This window comes from Pholcus phalangioides, unplaced genomic scaffold (assembly GCF_987345545.1).
Source record: "Pholcus phalangioides strain wild (caught in Gottingen) unplaced genomic scaffold, Ppha-v1.0 ptg000004l_1, whole genome shotgun sequence".
NCBI lineage: Eukaryota > Metazoa > Arthropoda > Arachnida > Araneae > Pholcidae > Pholcus > Pholcus phalangioides.
Window position 1 is genome coordinate 12,279,012 of NW_028301597.1, and position 24,482 is coordinate 12,303,493.

At 38.0% G+C, this 24,482-nt stretch overlaps 2 protein-coding genes across 3 annotated transcripts in view; both read left to right on the plus strand.

Annotated features, from left to right (window-relative positions):
- The window catches only part of Nmt (N-myristoyl transferase), a 338,957-nt gene that overhangs the window by 288,744 nt on the left and 25,731 nt on the right, over window positions 1–24,482 (plus strand). For both annotated transcript variants that reach the window (XM_089256021.1, XM_089256022.1), the window contains one exon: window positions 21,273–21,410. In XM_089256021.1, the coding sequence (XP_089112147.1) occupies window positions 21,273–21,410 (138 nt within the window). The remainder of the gene's footprint in view (window positions 1–21,272; window positions 21,411–24,482) is intronic.
- On the plus strand, window positions 12,833–14,404 carry LOC149086550 (uncharacterized). The gene has a single exon (XM_089256020.1). It carries the CDS (start codon window positions 12,833–12,835, stop codon window positions 14,402–14,404), a length of 1,572 nt encoding a protein of 523 aa, XP_089112146.1.

Sequence of the window (24,482 nt, forward strand, 5' to 3'; positions counted from 1 at the left end):
CTCCCTCACGAAGCCGATTACGTACTGTTTGGCTGGACACCCTTCGTCCTGTTGCCAAGAGCGACCGTCTTTGCAGCTGCGTAGCATTCTCTGTTCTGTTTCGACGGGCTGTTAACCGTATATACTGGTCATCAGTTGCTGTAGTGGCGTGTGGCAGACCTTGCCCTGGTCGACGTCTAACATTTCCTGTTTCTTGGAATCGATTCCACAGCCTTGCAACAACACTTCTGGCGACTCCAACAGCGTCCGCGACACTACGTTGTGTTTGCCCGGATTCCAGTCTGCCTATAACACGCCATGCCATGGATTCCGGTAAATCACATTGTTAAGACATCCTCAAGTCACCTTGTCTCAAAAAAAAATACTGCGAATCGAATTTCACAGTTACGACAGTAAAACAGACGTTTCTGCAACATCCCGATTTCTGCCCTTATCTCCTTTTTCTGGTTTTTGACGTCATGAACTTTAATTTGCATATGAAGTTTTCTTCTTCCGTTTCCTGCTAGGCTTTAAATTATGGATGATTCATTTTATGTTACTTATCGGTATACATCTTTGCGTAATTTTGTTAAAACCATGTGCTCCCCTAATTGTTTTGAGCAGTGTAGTATCTGAATTTGTTTCCTGGCAGGTCCGGAATCGAAAGCATTATATTACCTTCATAGTCGAAAATACTTCATTGCTGATGATAAACGGAAAATAACGTAGCAGCTGGCCTTGTCAAGGCTACGTGCAGTACGTAACATCTTGGAGATCCAGCTCTCAACCGAGAGGTCCCCCGGAGCTGATCGAAGTGGTCCGGCCACGACCTCCTATATAACCGGCCTTTGCGTAGTGTTGTGACGTCACTGGAAGTAGTGCTAAACCTCCGCCTCCTTTAGCCTAACGATCTGATCAGATACGGCGACGATATTTTTTGAAGTTTTTTTCTCCCTGAAGAATTTCAATCACGTAACCAGTCGGGAAATTTTCTTAAAAGACATCGATATTTTTTTCAACTATATACACACACATTAATGACCCATTTAAAAAAATTCTTTTGCCCTTTCCCATCAGTTATGCACTGCACTATTCACTTTTTTTTTAATTAAACAATGATTTCATAGATCTCTCTCATTGTAGAGAGAGAGAGAGTCATCTTAGTTCCTTAATTTTTTTTCTATTTGAAAAAGGAAAAACCCAATCATTCTGTACAGTATTATTTCTATAAATATGAGACCTTTTTTTAAAAAAAAAATCGAGTGTTCCTAAAATTAAACCTTTGCAGAAATATCTTGAAACTTCTCATTTTTGAACTAATGAATGAGAAAAACAAAGCCTTGTATCTTTTTTACTCCTAAATATTATTTGATAGCAATAAAAGACACCATAATAATGTAAAATTGGAAAAGTTTATTTACATGTTCCAAAAAATATTGACACAACTTTATTTCACATGAATATAAAATCCTTTCATTGATGTAGGAAAAACAAATCTGTCCACACATGTAATAAATTGAAAAATACACATTTGATAAATGATTTCAATAACTTGATTTTTCAATGATTTTCAGTAATTTCAAATATATTTTGATTTCAAAAATACGCAATTCTGGTTTTAATATAAGTTGGTGGTTATGAGTAAACAGTACAGTCAAAAATAAATATATTTTTTGTGATCATCTGTGGCGTGTACCAAGTAAGACACTATGGAACCCCGATAACTTGAAACCCAAAGACTATCGAAAAATAATTATGTTGATGTAAGCAGATGTCAAGTTAGCGAATTTTATTTCATTTTGCTTCAATTTTTAAAAACTGTTTATGTATGTAATATTGTTGAACACACACACATAATTCTAGATATCATTCACAAATTCATAAAAAAATGTTCATTTCTGCAATTTCCTACGAAAAGTTTTTGCATTGGGAATAATCTCAAATTTTAGGTGGAAGGGGCATATATTTTAATTGTTGGAAGATGTTATTTGTGAATGAGCGTTGCAATTGACCAAACAGATAAATTTCCTCCCCTCATTTAAAACACATCAATTTAGCTTTCTCGTGTCTTCTCTCACACTCAAAAATCATTCACACCTGTGGCTTTCATATTAAACGGGTTGAGTTTTCAGGTTCCAAACAGAGAAATAACGGGAAGTAACCCTACTGAAAGGAGTGGAGAGAATTTGACGAATATTAATAAAGAAATAGCAGAAACAATGAAAAATACAATTTTTCACATACGAGAGTAATGACGCAAAATTTTTTGAATTGATCAACGCATGGGTGATTTCTGAGTACAAGTTATGGTAATGCAGTTGAAATCGTAGTCGACTTAAGTGGGATATGGTTCTCATGTATCAAATTGAAATATTTTCCCCAATGAATCGAATATAGTGGCAACCATCTAAATAATAAACGGCGAGTTATCAAAGTTGCACTGTACTAAATTTAACGCTTTAAAATACTCATGTTGCGATACAAAAAAACAAGTTAGTGAATAAAATTGGAGGTTGATGTCTCCTTTCCAAATCACAGTAATGTTATATGAAGACATGCTTGCATTTAACGATTATTTTTTAAAATCATTTTTGTCATAACAGACTGTTCCGAATTATATCTGCACCATATTAAAAAAAACTTTCTTGGAAAGTATGAACAAGTAATAATCCTTTGCCTGATAGGCATAATTGAAAAGAAACCAACGATAAAGGCAAAGCTATGATTCAAGCGAAAGCATTGATTTTTTTCATGACTTTTAGGGGGTCATGATTTTTTTCTTACTCTGAAACGGAGTTCCTCACTCAAAATCTGAAAATTTTCATAAAACATTAGAAATTCATGGCTTTTCCTTATTGTTTACCTTCATCGTTGGTCACCTCTTCGAATATTTAGAAAGTTTTTGCATTTTTCTATTACCTTTCACTTGACATTTTTTCCTTTCTGTTTCAAATTCATCACAAGTCATTTTTCTTATAGAAATTATTTGAGAATGCATCAGTAATAAAACATACGTACTCATATACATGACCTCATAATGTTATCCATAAATGTTTTTCACATCTTTCTGATAGAAAAATTTCCCTTTCAATCAATAAATTGCATATACACATTTCAAACTCCTACCGGTTTCATATCCTTTTTCTCTCTGGCTTGTTTTGAAGTGTGGAACAGTGAAACGCGAGAGTCCCAGTGTACAAAAACACATGGAAGAACCATCTGAATTGACCATAGTAAAAAAATTTGTGACCTGACTCGATGGATATGAAAGAGCAACTCCGTTGCAACCTATCAATCACGAACATACTCCTACCCTGTAATAATTGTTGTAATTATTACGTACAGAGTTACAAGAGAAACACAATTATCTTAAGTCTGTTTCTAAAGGCTCTTGGAAGTCTTCACAGCGTGACTACACAACTATCTCTGGCAAATTGGCAGTAAAATTCGAGCAAACTGTCAGAGTATTACACTTGATCTTTGAAAGGCATCACCGATGGTCGAAGTGATTCAACAGTGGTACATCATTGAGACAGTTTCTCGAGACCTTACTGTATCCGTAGATTTGCCGATCAGGAAGCTTGTTGAATTCGTTGATGGAGGATAGATAATGTTGTCATGACAGTGTTTGGTGCTGAGCAGATAATGAAATCAGGAACGCTTCCTCAGGGTTCATAATAGCTTGTTGAGAATCTGGCTTGAAATGTGGTTTACATACCTGTAAAATGAGAGAAAAGAGCCCTTATAAAAATTTATGGCATTAAATCAATTTATTTTGAAAATAAAAATTTTTAAAAAATAAAATTTGATATAATTTTATTTTGATTACAATTTTTTTTTCTCTCCACTATCAAAAGATTTCCTACTTGTAGGTACATCTTGAGACAATAAGTTTTCTAAAAAATATTTTTGAAAATATCTAAGCATAAAAAAAGTAAAACTGTTTCATAATATTCACAATGTTAAAAGTATATGACAAATTTTCATAATGATTAAGTTCTTTAAAAAAAATTAGAAATTAAGAAAGGGAAAAAAAATTCCCAAGGTGAACAATTCTACGTTATTAATGCATGCCTAATTTTCATTGAGTTCATTGCCAGTAAGAAATTGAACTAATGTTAACTTTTTAAAATTATGAAAAGATAAAATAAGAAAAATTGTTCAAATAGACTAATTTTAAACTGATCATTGTTGAACAGATGAGGTACAGTATTTGTGTTTAGAGCATATTACTTAATTTTTTGTCTATATTATTGGAGTTAGATTAACAAAACAGCAACAGAAAAAAAAAGTTAAACTTTCATTTGTATCGAAGTTTGTTGATGCGGAAAAAAAATATATACCATATTGATATATTATATCAAAAAAATCAGAGATTTTACACTTCATGATTAAATTTCGACATGGAATAGCCTTCAACATTATCATAAAATTAGTGGACTAATGCTCTTATAACCAGAAAAATTCAAGAAAATTTCAATAAATAATACAAGAACGTTCTTACCTTACTATTGCTGGTAATTTCGAAAACCTTTCGATGGCATGCTATTTCTCGGCATCTGAGCACAGCGACTTTCGGATCATTCCTTCAATTTAATTTATAATTCGGCACGACTATCGTGAACGGCATGAGAAATATATAAAAATACAAATTCGAAAAAACTGAGAGTTAAAATAAAATTATAAAAACACGTGCGAAGCAGAGATGAAGAACAAACAAACACGTTCAATCGTGCTTCGCTGAGTAGGGTCATGGGGGAACGATAGCACTACTCTTGCTGACGTCACAGCATTCCTGATCACGTGTGCAGAGGCCGGTTATCTATGTGGTTGTGGTCTGGCCCTCAACCGAGAGGCCCCTGCTGGAATAGATCCGGCCCCAGGGACGCCGGAAGTCAAAAATAATTGGTGTTGCTCAAAGTTTATGGGACTCAGTACGGGGGGGGAGGGGGGGGGGTGTCTGGTCATAACACATATTTTTTTCTGACCATACGTCCGTTTTTGAACTACAATGTCCCGTTTATTATCCTAAATCTGTATTTGATTTCAGCAATGACGGGTAATTTAACCTACTTTTGTGGAAAAAGATTTTTGCCGCCTCAGTAAAATATGGTAAATCTATGGATGTCTGCCTCAAGATGATCAAAAATTTAGAGTATTTTTTTAATAAATTATATAAAATATCAATAGAAGTTGCATATAGCATTTATATGCATCTTCTTTCTATTTCGGTTTGTTTTAAATTGTTTTTAAAGGTTAGTGATTCAAATTTTTTCTGGGAGAGATACCCCAGTCCCTCCCACAAAGTTTGTTTCTTGTACGTCCCCGAACCTGCGTACAGTATATGTAGGTTTATGAATGTTATACATACGCTCAAATACATGAGTGTATACATATACATGAGCAGGGCTTGACAAATCCAAAAAAAAAAAATTTACGTGCGAACAAAATATTATAGGCGCCAAGATTTTTTCCCCACAAAATCTGTCCAAAAATGTGTATTCTGACTTGTTCAGGACCTCTTTCATGCTGGCAGACAAGTCGACGTAATTTCCGATAATTCTGTATTGTCCTCAGATTTCAATATAGTTATTAGTTATCATACATAAAAATATTATGCATCAAAGACAATTTCTTAGTCGCCATGGTGATCTAGTACCTCTTGTCAAGCCCTGTAATTTTCCATCAGATTATTTTGAACAGAAATTTTTTGACAAAGAATTTTGGAATCTAATTTTATAAATTACTATTATATGCAAGAAGACTCTCTCTGAAATAAAAAAAAGAGTGGGTTTTTTTTTTTCTCTCCGAAAAGCTTAACGTCTTTTGACTGAAGTTGACTGATTTTAATACTGATAAAAAGATACAAAAATGCATAATAATAAAATAAGAAATAATAAAAAAATAATAGGTAATAATAATAAATAACAGAATTGATAACATTTTGAGAAATAACATGAGGAAACATAACGGCGTGCCACGACGAAAAGCTTCGAGGACCAAATCTGGCCATGCGTTGAAGATCCGAGGCTTACAGGGGGTCTTGGCTATTCATAATATGGAAGACTTGAGCCAGGGGTCTTCAACGCATGACCAGATTTGGCCCTCGAAGCTCTCCTTCAACATTACAAGGGGGCGCCAAAATGCACACTTGCCCCGGATGACCAAACATCTAGTTGCGGCCCTGCGGCAGAACCGACTTTCAAAGGGGGCATAAGGAATTTTTTTCAGAGAAATTTTGATTTACCAACCGTCAAAAAACATTTAAATTAACTTAAAGTGGTTTAAATAGCATATTTGAATATCTGGCCAGCGTGGAGTATTACGGCCAAAAACCCTCTAAAAAAGAAATATGAACTCTGTCAAATAGCATATGAAAAGTATTTCTTTCGATATTTTAATTACGATGATATATTTCAATTTTCCCAATTTTTTTATCAGCTTGGGGGAAGCCCCTTCACCAACCCAATTCCTTGGTATGCATCTGCCCTAGGGCAATGTAATGTACAATCTGGTTACCTCTAGTATTGCACAAATTTGATTATACATAGTTAAAAAGAAAATATGGTCAGTTTGCAGACGATAGCTGACACGAAGTTAGTCATAAAAAAATGGAAAGTTCTGATAAAACTTGTTTATATAAAAGTGAACTTACATGAGGTGCGACCCGCTTCTTGATAAATGCCAATATGAAATTTCTTTAAAGAAAAAAATTGTAAATTTTTCTTTCAGCTCTGTGCTTTCATGTTACAAATAATGCATTCTACTGGGCAGGGAAAGTCCGAACAAAATAAAGGAACATGTTTTCAGCAACAGCAGCAATGTAGGTTTTTTTTACTATACAGTCACCAAGAAATAGGCAGGATATATGAGCAACAGTCACCAATCCCATACTGATCAGCGGCACTCTTTTTACTTTGTAAAAAAATCATTGCAATACAATTATTGAGTTCAGACGCCGGCCTAGGAGAGGGTGTGTCACCTGCTGTGCAAGAAAGAATTGGGTTTGGGTGCATGCTTTTATGTGCATGGATAATCGGCAAAAGACAATCACGGACACAGCTGCAAGGCTGTGGCAAGAGGGGGAACTGAGAGGTCTTGTTTCGCACCCAACATATTAGAAAAAGGCAAAGAAAAAAATCTTTTCTGTCACTTCAAACCTCCTCTGAAAGAATTTCTGTCAATGGCTCTTATAAGCTCCTTCGAATTGTTCAGAAAATTTGTTCATTCGTTTAAGAAATTAAAATGTAAGGCATCAAAAGGATAGTAATTTTTTAAACCTATAAAATTTTATGATTAACGTAAAATAGGCAAGAAAAAATTTTAAAATGTGCATCAAGAAAAAACCATTTATAAATAAAGGAAAAAAATGAAAACCTAAAATTAAGGATTTAGGAACTGACAAGAAGAAAAAATATATCACACTTATGCCACATACTATCAGGTGCCGTAGCCAGAAATTCCTTTCGTGAGGGGACGGCCAAAGCGACAGAATCGAATCAACTTTCATCCCGTACACAGGGCTGCAACTAGATGCTTGGTCAGCCGAGGCAACCAAGCATTTTGGCACCCCCTCATAATGTTGAAAGAAAGATTAAAGAGTGAAATTTGCACCCCCTCTAGTACAGCGCCCGGGGCACCAGACCCGCCTGCACCCCCCTAGTTGCGGCCCTGCCCGTACATGTCGGTAATTTTCTTATATGGCAGGGAAAGGTGGATCCCAAGTCCCCACTGGGTTTTCTCTCCTGTGATCCATTTTTCTCGCGATCCTGCACCTAGAATTCAACCGGGAATTTCCCTGGAATCTGAACTCATTTCCCGGGATCCCGGAAGTAGAATAAGGTTGAAGGACATCACATTTCTGTACTGAATTTGACATGTCTAAGAAATTTTTATCACTATAGAAGCATGCATTTTATAAACTGTAATCATTTGGCGTACGCAAGGGGGGAGTTGGGGTTCTAACCCCCCTTGAGCCAAGATTATAGTGTTATTTTGCAGGGAAAAAAAGTAACCCCCCCCCCCCCCTCAGGAGGAAAAAATCTGAAACCCCCTCATGACAATTCTGCGTACGCCTATGACTGTAATCAATAAATTTTGAATACAATTAATAGTATTTACAGATAAATTATTAAATTAATGAAATACACGCCGTATATTCAACCCTTTAAGCGGAACTAACAAGATATCTCGTCAATCTCTCGCCTCTAATTTAGCGTTTACAAGACCAGACATTTTGTGAAGTTGATCTCTCAAAAATTTTTCAATTTAACTTATTATTTGTGTTATTTTTTTTGTTAGGTTCGTCTAATTTTTTTAAACACCCAAAAGTGTTTTTTTTTTAATTCCAAAAATAACTTGCAAAAAAAATCTATTAATGTCTGCTAAAGAGTGGGGGATTAAACACCCCCCACACTCGAATTGACCTTTGGAAGGGGCAGAAAAGGAGCGCAAGGAATTTCTTCCAGAAAAATTCAGAGTTATTAACTTTCAAAAAGCATTTAAACTAAACAAAAAAAAATAATTAAAAATTGTCTGTCGCCAGGCTGGAACCTCTCAATCCGACCCTCGTGGAGGCCATGGTTTCGTCATTCCAAGAGTGCAAATTTGTGATTATTTCATAATGCATTAATTTAATAATTTATCTATCTATGAGACAAAAAGAATTGCACAGGAACAGCATACAAGGTCCATGCTATATGCAGCTGGGTTACAATCAAGTACAAGTTGAAAAATTTGCCACACCATAGCTTCTAGTCTAACTTTTTGGTAAGTATTTATATGGTCCCCACATCCTGAAGCAGGGGCCGTCTTAAACTGGAATCTGGCGGGCCCCCATAGTGAATTTATAGCATGGAAACAAAAACAATGTTAGTTATCTTGGGCCCCAGGGCTGGATCACTGTCAGCCCTACGCTTGTGGGGGGGGGGGGCAGGATTATTGGTGTTGCTGTAACTGTAAGAAGTGAGTTTTTTTCTTCATGTGGAAAATATACTGTATATCATTTCAAAAAAAAAAAAAAAAACCCAGGGACCATTGGCAACAGACATTCCTCATTGTATGCTTATCAGCAGCTCTTTTCACTGAGTAAAAAAGACAGACGGATTCAATTATTGTTAATTGCATGTGCTCAGGGTAAACAGCCTGCAAAACCATCTGGAGTGTCTGGTGCCGGTGTGGGCTTCACACTGGACACCACGGTTTTTCTTTTCCTACAATTTCAACAACAGGACGCAAATCCCTGGGGGTAAGGATGAATACAAGAAATATGGATAAGTACATGACAATGGCATTCGTTTACGGATGCCTTTTTAGCCAAATACTTTTTTGTCATCCCCAGGGCTAATGAGCTAGTGCTAGACATTTTTGAAAGATATTAAGGGTCCAAAAACTAGCTGAAAAATTGGTTGCACTTAATCCGTCGATTGTTTTAATTATAGTTTGTAATAACTGCATTATTATCTAAGTTAAATTGATTTCAAGCCCAAAATAAAATGTTAGTAGATCATCACACACAGGATCAGGTTAATTCCCGGACCCCCCATTACCAGACGTGGGTCCGGTAGAGAAAATAATCTGTGGGGCTCCTTCGAGTTGCGAATAATTCTCATTTATTTGCTGTAATATTTGGAATAATCATTAGCACCATTTTTCAACTATAAAAAATGATCTTATTTTTTTTGCAAAAATAGAACAACTTTTTTAAATATTACCACATATGAAGGTAAATACAGGCATAAGCATACACAGTATTTTCTGGGGGGGGGGGGGGGAGTTCAGATTTTTTTTTTCCTTCTGGGGGGGGGGGTTAGTTTTTTCCTGCTACACTATAATCTTGGCTCAGGGGGTTGAGAACCCCAAGCGCGGGGGCCCTGTGTGGTCGTATCTGCCAAACGTCCCTGAGGGCCACTCTGGTCAATTTAATCGAATATTGAATGTTGTATGTATGTTTGATAAATAGCCATGGTTGTTTGCAGTGCATTTATGGTACAAAAAATAAAATCAAAACCACCATGGGCCCTGTCTGGTTCTACTCCGCCTTGTGTGAGCCATGACGTCAATTCATGACCTCTTGGAACAGCCATCAGCCAGCTATGCATATACAACTCAGTCCAATGCCTGGCCGAGACATTATGTAAATCGTGCGGGAGAGAAACAAAAACTTCTAGTTTTCCTCTGCTTTTCTAGCACGGGCTGCGTTCATCTCAAACAAAATCATTCACATCTAACACCATCTGGCCAGAGCAAAGTTAATGCAGGGCAACACCAGTCTGTCAGATCATTTATTTGCGTGAAATAGGCTGGAATTGGGAAGGGGGGGGGGGACTTTCTAATAATAATTAATACTGAGAGTTGGAAAATTTTAAAAATTATGATTTTTTTTGAAGGTTTTAATGCCCAAAATACCCAAGTTTTACAGATTATAGCCTCTGAAATTCACTAATAAACTTGAAACTATGTTGAAATAGGCATTTATGGCACGAAAATTTCAAAAAGGCATTTTTACCAAAAAAGTTTGAAAATGGACAAAAATTTGCATTTTGCCTGAACTTCCGGGCTCTAATTATTAGTTATTAATCTATATTCTTACCATAAAAATGATTGGTATTGCTTTAGCAACACCAGCAAATATGTTCCCGGCGTCTCTGTTCGGCCCTCAACCGAGAGGCCCCCTGGAGCTGATCGAGGCGATCTGGCTCTCAACCAAGAAACCTCCGCTGATACTTACGGGGCTACACTATGCCGAAGTGACTATCAACGTCGGACGTCCGACCGGCATAGAAGATTGACTATTGGTGACCATAAACCGGTGAGACCGTATCTCTCTGTCAATGTCGAATAGAGGGTTCTATGTTGAATTAATCTAGTGTTAAAATTGTCTAACTTATACATTCAAATCTAATAAATAATATTTTCATGCGAAAGTCTATTTGTAATAATTTTCCACTTGTCGTTTGCTACTACAATTACTGGATATTTCAAACTGGGCATACACCTCCCATAAGGGACGTTGCACCCCCTGCTACGCCATTGGTTCTTTTCAGGAAGGGGGTTCAGTGAATTTGGATGTGGAAGCAATTCATTTATCATTTTATATATTATATATATACACATATACTCAGTATTATTCTGTAAAGGGGTATATGCGACCACCACAAAGGGTCCATGTAATGCAGAAGGAAGAACCCTTCCCCCATTCTCAAACCGACAGAAATCTCATCGTTCTTTGATTCTCGTTGAATTTCCATTTTTTTGTTCCTGAAAGAATATAGACAAAATTCCTAATCCCAATGGGATTTTTTTTTTGTTCTTTCATGGTCAAACAGATGATTAGCTATTTTCACACTGCTGCTTCCTGTCCCACTATCATCTGTGCATGGCTGTCTTTTATTTATCGGAACTTGCCAGCATACCCCAAACAAAACCTGACATTGTCTTTCAAGCATTTTGAACCACCCCACTTAAAAATGTCAGACAGACGAAAACCAGAAAGAAAAACGGCCTACCGAGGCAAGTCTCCCAGGCCTCTTTAACATTTTAAGGAAAAAAATATTTCGACTGCGAACTCAAACTATATTGGATTGATGATTAGTTTTCACATTCTTTGTGAAAACTAATTTTTGATACATTTTGATACATTAGGTGCATAGCCGAAGTTGAAACTATAATATTGGCTTGGAAAGGGGGGGGAGGTCCCCATTTGCATATGCCAATGAAGCCATGGTTTTCAACCTTCTGTCTCACAGAGCTCTTTTCAGTATATTATTTCCATGGCGAGCCTCGCACACAAGCCTCCTTTTATTTATTTATCAGATTCACAGATTTATTTTATTGCCCTGGAGCAACCGTGGAGCCTCTGGGAAGTGCACACTGAACCCTAGCCCCCAAGGACTCTGTGGAGCACTGGTTGAGAATCACTGTGATACAGTATTTGTAAGGTTCAGGAGAAAAGAGGTTGGAAAAAGGCCGAGGAGAAACAGGAGTCGCGAGAGAGAGAGAAACGATAACGATTTGAGACATCTGAAAAAGAGGGAGGGTGCGAAAGTTTGTACCGAAGAGACAGGATGGTTTCGTAGGAGGTGTTGGATAATAAATTAAATAAAGTGTTATTTTCTTCTTTTGGGAGTGTAGAATCCAGTTATTTCGTCCTGGAATCGTAGTGGAGGTACAGTCGAGGACCTACGACAGATAAGAAGTCGGGGGAAAGTTTACTGGCGCAGTTGACAGGATAGGATCGTGGCTTCAACCACTCAAGATTGTGAGCTGCATTAGAAGAAAAGTGTCCTATCCACGGTGGAACCACCCTGGTTCGTATAAAAGGATAGCAGCACCGCCGAGCTCCCACGCTGGTTTTGTTTTTCGTCAAGACAACCGGTGCTGAGAAGGGCAATCCTGCCTAGGGAAGAGAAGCAAGTGTGGTGCGGCGGTATTGAGACAATAAATAAAGATGGCGTACTTGGCAAAAGGGAACAAGTAAGATCTAGAGACCATGGCTGCCAACTTGGGGGTAGAAGTCCGACCAGAGTTCAACTTAATGCAACTAGTACTGTACAACGAAGAGACATGCAGAGAGATGCTGAAAACTATCATAGGCAATAGGAAGGAGAGAGAAGAGATGGAGGAGAAGCATAGAGATAGAGAGATGGAGGAGCGTCGTAGCGATAGAAAGATAGAGGAGAGGCATAGAGATAGAGAGAAAGAGAGGGAGGTGGAGGAGAGGCATAGAGATAGAGAGAAAGAGAGGGAGGTGGAGGAGAGGCATAGAGAGAAAGAGAGGGAGGTGGAGGAGAGGCATAGAGATAGAGAGAAAGAGATGGAGATGGAGGAGTGACATAGAGATAGAGAGAAAGAGATGGAACATGAACTTGAAAGACTGAGGATCGAGGCAGGAGCCAGAAGAGAGGAGAGTAATCAAGCTGGGCACGGCAGAACCCCCAACCGGGATTTCCAGAACATGATGCAAAAGTTCAGGATGGAAGAAGACATAAGTCTGTACCTGGCGATGTTCGAGGGGCAAGCTCGTCGCATGGCCCTGGCACGGGAAGATTGGTTAGCTGAGCTCTTGGGACTTCTTCCCTACGAGATGAACCAGTTGATTGCCCGCAAGCCAGAAGAGCAAGTACAGGACTTTAATCAAGTTAAAGAATTATTATTGCGGAGATTCAAGCTCACCCCAGAGAAGTTCAGACAGATGTTTTCTTCGCGCTACAAGAATCAAGAGGGCACCTGGAGAGACTTCTACCGCGACCTGTGTACCTATTTTGATGGATGGACGGCGGCTTTGGGGGTCACAACGTTTGAGCAACTAAGAGATTTAATCATCACCTATCAAATGAAAAAACGTGTCCTAGCAGATTTTAAAGAACACTATCTGGACGAATGGAGTGATATGGTGTCTCCAAGTGAGCTATCGGAGAAACTAGATAGATTCCATGATGTGAAGAGGACTCTGAAGACACCCTTCCCTAGTGACAGAATGAGACCCCCAAGACCGGTTCATCAAAATCGGAGATGGAAAGCCAGCGAAAACCAGAGGCTTCACGGTGAGTCCTTCCCACCTAAAGCGACGATGGGTTCGAATACCAGAGAGAGAGTCGCAGCCACTTGTTATGCGTGTGGAGCAGAAGGCCATATAGCAAGGTTTTGTCCTGCAAGAGTCCATCAGGAGCCATTGAGTTGGGCCCAGGCGAACTCTGTCCAGATGGAAGAGGGGGACACGATTGAAGAAACCACAGTCCTAACATCACATATCACAGTGCCGGCAGATGGTGTTGGTGCGGATATTGACACACTGCAGACTGTGAGTTTGAAATGTGGTCAAAAGACAATAAGAGGCGTAGTGGATTCCGGGACCCAGATCTCAGTCATTAGATCAGATTTGGTTGAGATCGTCGACAGCGAAGGCGAGGGAAGAATAAGGATCAAGTCTGCATTTGGCGAAAGTGAGATAGCCCCTCTGAAAATATGTATGATGAAGATCAGCAACAACGGGTACGTGCTGATTACTTGCGCAGTGTCGAGTCGCTTGATAAATGAAATGCTAATATGTCCGACGGCATATGACGCACTCTTGGGAAATGTACTAGTTCTAAGTCCGATCAATGAGCCCAGCCGTAAGGACGGTGTGTGTACTTCATCTGCTGATTCCGGTGCCGATGGCAAACAGAAGGCCAACAACGGCAATAACAACGATTTTTGCATACCTAACGGAGAACTTGATGAGAGGATCATATCCCAAGTCAAGAGCTACTTCACCGACTTCAACATCATGAACAAAAAAAATCCGGAGAAACAAGGAGGGCTACATCAGCTTGAGGTTGATCTCATCTTTCAGGAAGGTCAAGACCCTGACCAAGGACTGGAGGGTCGTCCGGTACTGTCTGAGGAACTCGAACAAACTCCAAGTCAACGGAGGAGGCACTAAAGTGCACCAGATTGTGCCCGTACCGGCTTTAGAGACCAGATGCGCTAAAATGATCCTGGTCTGCAACATGCCGTCCGAGGAAATGACACCCGAGTCAGTGTCGTAGTTTATAACAGAACACGGAGAAGAGAAGTCGTCAACGAGGCAGTCTTCAATCGAAGATCTAAGATACTGGATGTCTGTACGACGTTCTGTCTCTACGTCAACGGGAGCATGGTGAAGAAGACGTTCTTCCTCGTCAAGTGCAAGACCAATCGGGACGCATCCGCATCTGAGGGCAAGGCCTTGCAGCTCAAGAAGATGAACTCGAAGCGATACGGCGATGATCATGCTGTCAACAGGAGGAGATCAGCACCGAACCGGTTCCCAGCTAGGCAGGAAACGTCCAAGCAATCGGACTGGCGATTTTTTTCGTGTCCATTTGCCAAAGGAATCAACAGAGCTACGAACCAGCCGTCGAAGACCGAGAAAACCAGAAACCAACCGGCTAAATCTTCAATCGCCAACAATGGCGTGCCCAGGAATCAGGGCAGGGAAAGGTCATTCTTCTCTTATGCCGTTGGTGACCACCACCCCATGAACTGTTGGATGAACAACCGTTATTTGCCATTCAAGGGTGGTATGGCCGCCGCCGCCAAAGTAGCTGCTGCTGCATGATACAACACTCGCCTACCGGGTAGCGTCATACGTTGGCATGGGGGAACCCGAAAGGGTGATATGCAAGGTAATGCTGATGCCCTGTCACGGTAGCCGTGAGAAACCGAGTTACGCTCTTGAAGCATCATCATCATTTAAAAATGATGGATGTGCTTTTCGATGATGGGACGTGTAAGGTTCAGGAGAAAAGAGGTTGGAAAAAGGCCGAGGAGAAACAGGAGTCGTGAGAGAGAGAGAAACGATAACGATTTGAGACATTCGCAAAAGAGGGAGGGTGCGAAAGTTTGTACCGAAGAGACAGGATGGTTTCGTTGGAGATGTTGGATAATAAATTAAATAAAGTGTTATTTTCTTCTTTTGGGAGTCTAGAATCCAGTTATTTCGTCCTGGAATCGTAGTGGAGGTACAGTCGAGGACCTACGACCGATAAGAAGTCGGGGGAAAGTTTACTGTATTTCTATAGAAATATAACAGAAATAAAAAAAATTCACTATATATATATTTATTTAAAAATATGGGGGGACACACACCCCCCCCTTTCGTACACCTATGTGAGCACCCACGCATTAGAAATACTTCCGACGCCTCTGTCACCAACGCATGTTGGACTTAAGTGTTCTATTTTGACATGGAACACAGATTAAGGTGTTGATGAGTTGAATTCTGGTGAATTTATTATTAGATAATGTCCAATTAGAATTATTTAGAACCCCTTCATATATGAAAGCGTCTTGGAATTAGTGTTTGTGTAACGCACTAGATGCGCAATCGTGTTCACTCTCTGAAGCATGGATCAGCAACCAAATTTACCTGGCAATCTGCACTTTTTCCCCTTATCAGAGATCGATCTTGATGGGACACGAGTCCCAGCTATTTCGTTTTTTTTTCTTCTTAAACACTAGAACACTGCAGAATTATTTTAATTTTGTCTTTGCGCTGTCGATTCAGTTATCGATAGTGTTTTTACCAATCTTGTAAGTTTACAATTTAGAATAGTAATAATCCTTTCCCTGGTAAATCAAAGAAGGAACCAATGATAAAGGCAAATAAGGAGGAGAAAGCCATGAATTCCTAAAGCAAAACACTACAGGTGCTGTCTTCAAAGGATGAATACAATCATTATTGAAGCTGGCCAGGGAATCCCACTTGGGTTGATTACCAAATTTTATGCACATTTGAAAAATATGCCACTTCAAATTGGATGTCTTGGTCAGAATCAAGGTTTTCTTTCGCATGGGCATTCTGACCACTGCCTACTTTTCTCATAGAAGCAAAATTGATCATTTAATGAAATGTGGTGCATAATAATTCATTTTGATTAGCAATAACATTAATAAATGATTTGAACTCAAAATGTTCAACAATAAAGTTTGTGGAAAAAAATCAAAATTCAATCGTTAAAATGAATTAGTTTTTGAAATTATCAATGAAGCCTCTCTTGAGACATTCATTGTTGTTTTGAGTAAATTCTGAAATGAATTCAAACGCTAGCATTTTTTTATTATATTACCTTATTGTCTGTTATGTTATTGCGGGTGTGAATGGTTCCACAGGAGAAAATGGAATTTTGCCAAGCAATGTAACAAGATAATGAACAAATAAAAAAAAAAGATGTCTATTTTATTTTGTCAATTTCCTATCCAAAACATTAACACATCCATTATAACAGAGGTACAAGTTTGGTGTGTTACAGAATTTTCTTTGAATTTCTAAAATCTTTCACAGAAAGACTAATTAATTGTTTAGAACGTGAGTAATTGAAAGAAGAATGCTTGACGTTCCTTAAACAAATCTCTAAGTCTTCAAAGCATATTCGTGAATACCAAAAGTTGATGAAGTTAGCGGAGCTGGGCTGTAGACGCATGAGTTTCCAGCATTAGTTCCCAACCTTTTCAGTGCATATGCCAAATAGATGAAGGGTAAAACTAGGGCTGGTTCGATTACTCTGGTCGGTTAATCGATCAATCGTTAATCACAGTTAAAAGTTTTAGGTGAGTTAATCGACTTGGTCAATAAGATCAAATTAAAATTTTTATTAAAAGTTTCTAATTTAGCTTGATTTATCTGACTAAACCGATTAAATGATTTAAAATATGTTCCTGTACATAACATTTCAGATAAGTGACCGTATTTAAAAATATTTGAATCAATATTTTGATCAAATTTTTTGAGATGAAACGCAAGTCACAATTCAACGAAAACTAGTGATGATTTCTAAAATTACCGATAAAAAAAACTGCAAGATCCAAGTTAAGAAATTCCAGGATATGACAAGCATGTTCAGCATATCGTGCCCCATTATGCCTGAGAGATGAATGTGCAAATTTTCACTTTTGGGTTTATCGGCTGGTTGGATCGTTTATATTTGCTAAGTTTTGCAAGAAACATGAATGCATATGCCCTAATGAAACACATTTTACAAGAAATTTTAGGGGAATAACTTTCAAAAGTTGTTTTCCAAGTTCTAGAAATTTACACATTCATGTTTCTGGTAAAGGAGGACGACATTATAATAGCTTCAAGCGAGTGGTTTTTATTTCTTAATCTATTTCTATATATGTTTACACCCGTTCAGTGGATAGATGCGTGAAATGAATAGAGTATGTTTTTACAGCATTAATCAATATTATATAGTTACCAATACTACGTTTGCTATGAATAAATAGCATTTGAAAATATTCGATTAAAATTTGATTAATCGATTAAATATTTTTGATTAACCAGTTACAAACTGATTCCCAGCCCTAGTAAAGACTAAACAAGGTATTGAAGGAATTGAGCAGAGTCCACAGAGGACCCATTGAGGGGGGCCCTTTGGTTAGGTCCAGTGCTGGATGGCAAGTACTGAGCTGATATGAATAGAGTATGAGCCAACTGAGGGCCCCTTACGAATTGGCAGACAAATAAGTAGATTATCAAATGAGACAAGCAGAGACTACAGAGAGCTCACCTGGGGGGTCTCTCACTGATGTAAACAAAGCTCATTTGGCCGGTCCCAGTGGCTGCACATTAAGTCTGAGTAGATAACAAAACTATCCTGTGCTGTACTGAAACTGTCATCATCATGGACCCTACATGTGAGAAAGCAAAAGCTACGGCACATAGGTTCAGCTTTTTTTCTGATAGCATGCATGTGGCCATTTAAAATTTGAACGGTCACATGCATTTTTCACAAGCGCAGTGTGACTCGTTGTGGGTAAGGGACTGTCATTGTGTGCCTGCAGTACATACTGAATTGAAAACTGGTTTGGTTTTGTGTGTCAAAGTTTGGATTAGTTTTTTTCCCACAAGCATTCAAGGATCATTTCTATTGAACGAGGTTTCGGGTATCCGAGGTAGCTCAGAATTGGTTTCTTCTGGTTGATCCAGATCCTTATTTTATTCATACTATTTTGCCTGATTGTTGTCAAAACGTCACAAAGAGAAACGTTTAATACTTTCACGGGGATCAAAAAGTTATATTAATAAAGAAAGTATCTACTTTTACTTTGAGATGAAAAGCTGGAAAACAATATTTATCGAATACATATTTTTATTTATACACACATATTTTTGTGTATATTGTTTTGTCCGGTTAACGGTGAACCTTAATTTTTATCAAAAAAAAGCCAAGGAAGTAGGATTCTGGGAACATTTTAAAATAGCCTTTGATATTCTGCTCTATTTTCATCTGCAGAGTTTTCATTTATTTGCACAGTTGCACTTGATACTGTTAATAAAAAACATTTTTAGCTGGTAATATGCATCAGAATTCCTTACAATGTTTATAAATGTAACACATTATTCAATCTGCCCCTCAAACTTTTTAGTCTCCAATGCTCATGCGCTCTCAGAATGAACACCTATGGTAATCACAAGTGCTAGACATCAGTTTCTCTCAGATATCCTCTTATAAGCCATAGGGGGGGGGGGGGATGGTAGTGACCCAGACTTGCACAGTCAGAGGCTAGCTCCCAAACCATTTGACTGCCAGGCGGCTAAGGAATCCTTACAATGTTCATAAATGTAACAGAGATTATTCAATCTGCCCCTCAAACTTTTTATGCTTTCAGTATTTTTTGTGAGGGTAGCTGGAGCAAATATCCAAATTGTCAAAAACAGCTTATTCATTAATTGTAACCCTAGTTTTGCTGCAAGCAATTTTTTAAATAAGCATATTGCTTATGGAAAAATATAAAATTTTTATTAATATAAATATTAATTTAGTTTTAATTTTTAACTAACTTCAATTTTGTGTTAATTTTAATTTTTAACTAACTTCAATTTTGTGTTAATTTTAATTTTTAATAAATATCAATTTTTTATATTTTAAACATGTTTGACATCTGCGGACAGTAGGTTGGCCCTCACTGATCAAACCCTTTACTGCAAAAAACCGTTCCCCCTCAACACATCACCCTGGATTTGCACCTGGCTCAGATGGGCCTATGCATTAAGAGGGCACGGCATGGATACAATGTGTAAATCTTCGGAGCCTTCTAAGTTGGAACTGTAAAAAAGAAATCTTATCTCAAAATTATTAGTGATACTTTATTCATTTAAACGAGACAAATCAAATAAACACAGATGTTTTGCAACTTTGGTCGAAGAAAAAAACATTTTAAATTTTCACTATAATGATTGTGTAAAAATCTAAAAGTTGCATACACATACAAGAGAGGAAAAACTTTTACTTTTTTTCGATTTCTCTTTAGAGTTATACTATTATTATACAGTTTCAAAAATGCCAAGTTTGTCCATTTGGTGTCGTTCTGTGAATTTGACAAGATTTAGAAGCGTGAAATCAATTTTTAAATTAACTCATTAATTATGGGTCACACAAATCAAAAAACTGAAAACACTTTTCTATATTTGTTTTTCACAAGGAATCACATGTGTAGTTATTCGGTGGTCAATAGTTACCACCCTGTAAAATATATTTGCCTATTCTTGCAATGAATAAAATACAGTGGCCACTGCTTGTGAGAATCTTTTTTTCTTAAAAAAAACTGTCACAGTTAATTTTTGCAGTAGGATTTAGGTTTGTTACTTACAGAGTTCTTCGGAAGACTTCTTGTCATTACTTTCATCAAATAACAGTCAATAGGAGGTGGTTATTATTGGCTTATTTTTTCCTACAAACAATGAGGGTTACAACTTTGAAGGAAGGTAAGCTTCAGTGGACTGTAGAATTTATTGGCAAGAGGTTTTTGTTTTGAGAGACCTCTTTATTTCATTTACAGAGTTTCAACTGCTGCTACGGATTGTCTGTAATTTCTATGGACGACTGCAATAAACTATGGAGCTACAGGAGATGCTCTCAGTACTACGGAAATCGGTTTTAAACAAAAAGTTTCTTGTGGTATTTCACTTATTTTTATTATTTTTTTAAAATCACATTGATCTTTACCATAATGATGAATTAATATACACATGACAAAGTTTGAGAGAAGACAAACTCTGAACCGATCTGTTTAGTCTGTGCACAGAAGACAATCGGTAAAGCTGGGTATAAATCCGCCGCTGTACTCGATGCCCAAACATGCAACGAAACCGCCCACGCTGTGGGCTAGAAACAAGTTTTGGACTGATTCCGCGCAGCCGGTCTGGACCCAGCTTCATTTGCATAGTTCATAGTCAAGTTCGCGGAATCTTAGAGGAAAGGTGTACAGGAACCTCTACCTCCTCTAAGTGCTGAACTTAAAGGAAGAGCTTAGAGAAGGTAGTGCTGAAAGGATGTTTCCGAAACATCCTTTAACATCGTCATAAGTGCTGTAGGAGCTCTGATACGAAGAAAATGGGAATGGGGAGAAGGTCCAAGGTTGCTAGATGTCCATATATATGGCCCATAAGGGCATATGCAGGTTAGGATTACATTGAATATTGATTAGTAATTAAGGGACTTGGTGACCTCAGAAAGGTGCTTCAGGAGGGGGGGCTCATGTGGCCTGAGCCCTCTAGGTTCCAGTGCCTATGAGGTGCTGTATTTAATGAACTTTCAATTAAAAGTTTTGAAAGACTTTTTTTTTATTGTGCTATGATTATGCTCTCTCCCATCCCCCATGGCAAAGCTTTCAAGAATTGCAAAGTATTCACCACTACTGACAAGCTTCAAGTCAATATTGGCATGTCTGCATTTAGGTAATTGAGTGGGTAGTCATGCAAAATCCTTTAAAAAAAACCTTCCGTCTTTATAAGTCTAATTTTCACATTTTTATAATTTTTGTTTTAGATGGGTTATGATGTTTTTAATGCTTTGGACTTGATGGACAATAAAGATTTCTTAGAGCCTCTGAAATTTGGAATCGGAGATGGTAACTTGCAATATTATCTATTCAATTGGAAATGTCCCCCAATGCTTCCAAACAAAGTAAGTCTGCAATATATTTAGAGGTTTTTTTTGAAAAATGTTTTACTATGTATATAATTAAAAACGATTGATTCAAATATTGTCAAGGGTTCTGTATTAACATTTACATCATTTTCTTTAATTCATCATAATGATTGTTCAGTAGAGCCACTAGCTTCTGTTCCATACACGTATTATAGTTTGTGTTTTCTCCCTCTCTCTACAACGCCAGCGTACGTATGTATATATGTAACCTCAATGATGAAACAGTACCTTTGCCTTGGTTTTTGTTCCCTTTCTTCTTTTTTTTTTTTTTCTTTTTGTGAATATTGTATGTACTTGTGTAAAACGGGAATCGAATAAACGTGTCCGTGCGAGAAGGTGGTGTTTTTGCGTCTCTCTTTATCGTAAAAGTTTCGTTGTCGTTTTCACTCCTTTTTGATCCACACCTGTGCTATCGACAGGACATTCTGTCCATACAATAATTTCCTTGATTTATCAATGTCAATAACTAATTCTAAAAAGTTTTATGCAAAAGTTAAATCCGTCTGTCATTGACATTGCACACACACTATGTGGAAAGAAAAAAGCAAAAAAAGCTTTGTGCTTAAACTTATTTTTGTTCTCATTTTAGAAGCAGTGATCTTAGAAATGCAATTTGAAAAAAATTACTCTTGAAATCCTGTACAGGCCATCACAACATATATATGCAACTTTTGACTTTAGAAACATGCTTTCAATTACAATTTTTTCTTTCAAATGGCATACTCCTTCACTTAAAATGCCATTAATTTTCTGAGGGGTAATGTTTTTAAAAAGATCCCAACTTCTTATGTAGACCATGTATGCTAAATCTTCCAATTGGTAAAATTTAGAACATGCTTAGAGCAGTCATTTGCATAAAAATTCCATATTTTCAAATGCAGTGGTTCACAGTTCAGTCCTTGGTTTGCGAACAATGCAATTTATGGACAACCAAAAATGATTTGGTTTACAAACACATGAGTGGGCAAAAAAGAAAGCTGTACAAAAACACGAAGTTGCTAAATCTTGGGAAAGCATATTTCAGAAGTCTGCGTCCACATGGGTATTTCATTCTTGATTCTTTTATCCAGTACATGGATCAGCAGGTCATTTCAAACTTAAAGAAGCTCCACATCGAAGAACTGTATCAAAGATGTTTTGCAATAATTTTGGACATGAAACCAACGTTTCAACAATTTCTGATAATTTTTTTTAAATATCCTACTTCTCATATAGTATTTGTAGGCAAAGACTGACATTTAAATTATAGTCTATTGGGGCAGAATTGTGCTGCAGGCTGAGACTTTGAGGGCTTTGATACTGAGATTATAAATGAAGTTACAAGACATGGTCTGTCATGGTTTTCATTTCATTTCTTCGTATTATAGTTAGTTTTTAGATTAGTTTTATGTTGTGCACATGGAACTCCCGTAAAAAGCCACTTTAAATGTCTTCGGTGTCTCAGGAATGAATGAATTAATTTTACATTGATTCTTTTGGGATAGATTGCTTCAGTTTGCAAAATAATTTGGTTTATGAACAAATTAAGTTTGTAAACCAAGGGCAGACTGTTAAAAGGTCTTGACAAGGGTTACTCAGATATTAACGCCCTTACCTTTGTCGCCTGAACTCAGTTCAGGCAACTGAAAAGTACAATGTTTGTTATTATATCATGGTTCGTACGGTCCTTGAAAACCTTGAAAAGTCCTTGAAAAAGAATTTTTTTTTTAAGAATTCTGTGAGAGTCCTTGAAAAATTTGTGTTTTCCGAAATAGTTTTCGCCACTTTTTTTTTTACTTCGTAAGTGACGTCCTTAAAAAAGTGCAAAGCACAGGGAAAAAGCCTTAGCAGCCAATAACCCTGGATAATTGGATTTAAAGCAAGTTTTTCCCCATTATTATTAAGCCGGGTTTTCGTAGGAGCAGGTTTTTTGTGCCGCGTGCAAAGTGAATCGCCCAGCGTGGCACGCCGTCCACTCACCAATAATAAGAAAACAAGTTCGACTGATTTCCTAGAGAGCGCAACAAGCCTCACATGGCAGTGTTTTACGTTGAGCGTGATTGGCCGACTGTTTCTGGAGGAGTCAAATGCGTTGTGCGCCACTCGTTTTACCGATCTTCTCTTCATTTTTGTTTTCTTTCACTTCCATTCATCGAGCTCGATGCTTCCCTTCAAACCGGAGCATGCAGATGACAGAGTAGCTGATAGCAGGGCCGTGAGCTGATGCGCCACGGTAGGAATACACAAACGCGTAGTGTGGTTATGTAAAACGTTTCTGTCGACGCGAAATGATCCAGTTCGGTTCATGCGGCGCCAAAAACCTATGTTGGAATGTTTTTTCCCTTTTTATTCTCTGTGCACATGGAACCACTCGGCCCGACACAATATGTAAATCGCTGGCGGCATGCTCTCACCCTCACGGGAGCTCGGCTTTGTACTGTAGGCTGGTTTTTTTCCCGCGTCTATGTCGGGATTGTTTTTTTTCTCCCTGAGATTGCCGGTTGTTATGTTATTTGTCGGCCGTTTTATTTATTTATTTCTTTTATGATCGTAAATGATCTTGTTTTTTTTTCCTTGCAACTTTTATGGAATAAAAGCTAGAGTTCAAAATGGACTTCCGATCGTTGTTTTTTTTCTTCAGCTCAGTCGGCACGCTCTGGCCCCCTACAACCAACCAGTACCTATTTCTAGAGTAGAAGTCCTTCTACTCTAGCAGGTATTGCAACAACCCACTTCTAGGAAAACCCGGCTTTATGGTAGCATGTATCCTGTGACCTTATGTAGACGTATTTGGAGTCGTTGGAAGTCATTAAACTTTTGTACTAGGTATTTTTTCTGGAGGACTTGAGAAATCAATATCTTAATAAAAAAGTGTCATAATTTTTGCCGAAATAATTTCAGCCTTTCGGTCCGTAAGTGAGCGAAGCTTCCTCTGATTACTGTCAACCAAAGGCGGAATTGACTTGGAAGTCTGGGGGGGGGGGGCACGATGATGATGTCAATTCATATATGCATATATACATTAGATCAGTCAACTTCACCCCCCCCCCCGTATCTCTGCCCATGCTG

Excerpts from the sequence above, each read along its gene's own strand:
- LOC149086550 (XM_089256020.1), top strand. The coding sequence starts at position 12,833 with ATGGAACATGAACTTGAAAGACTGAGGATCGAGGCAGGAGCCAGAAGA.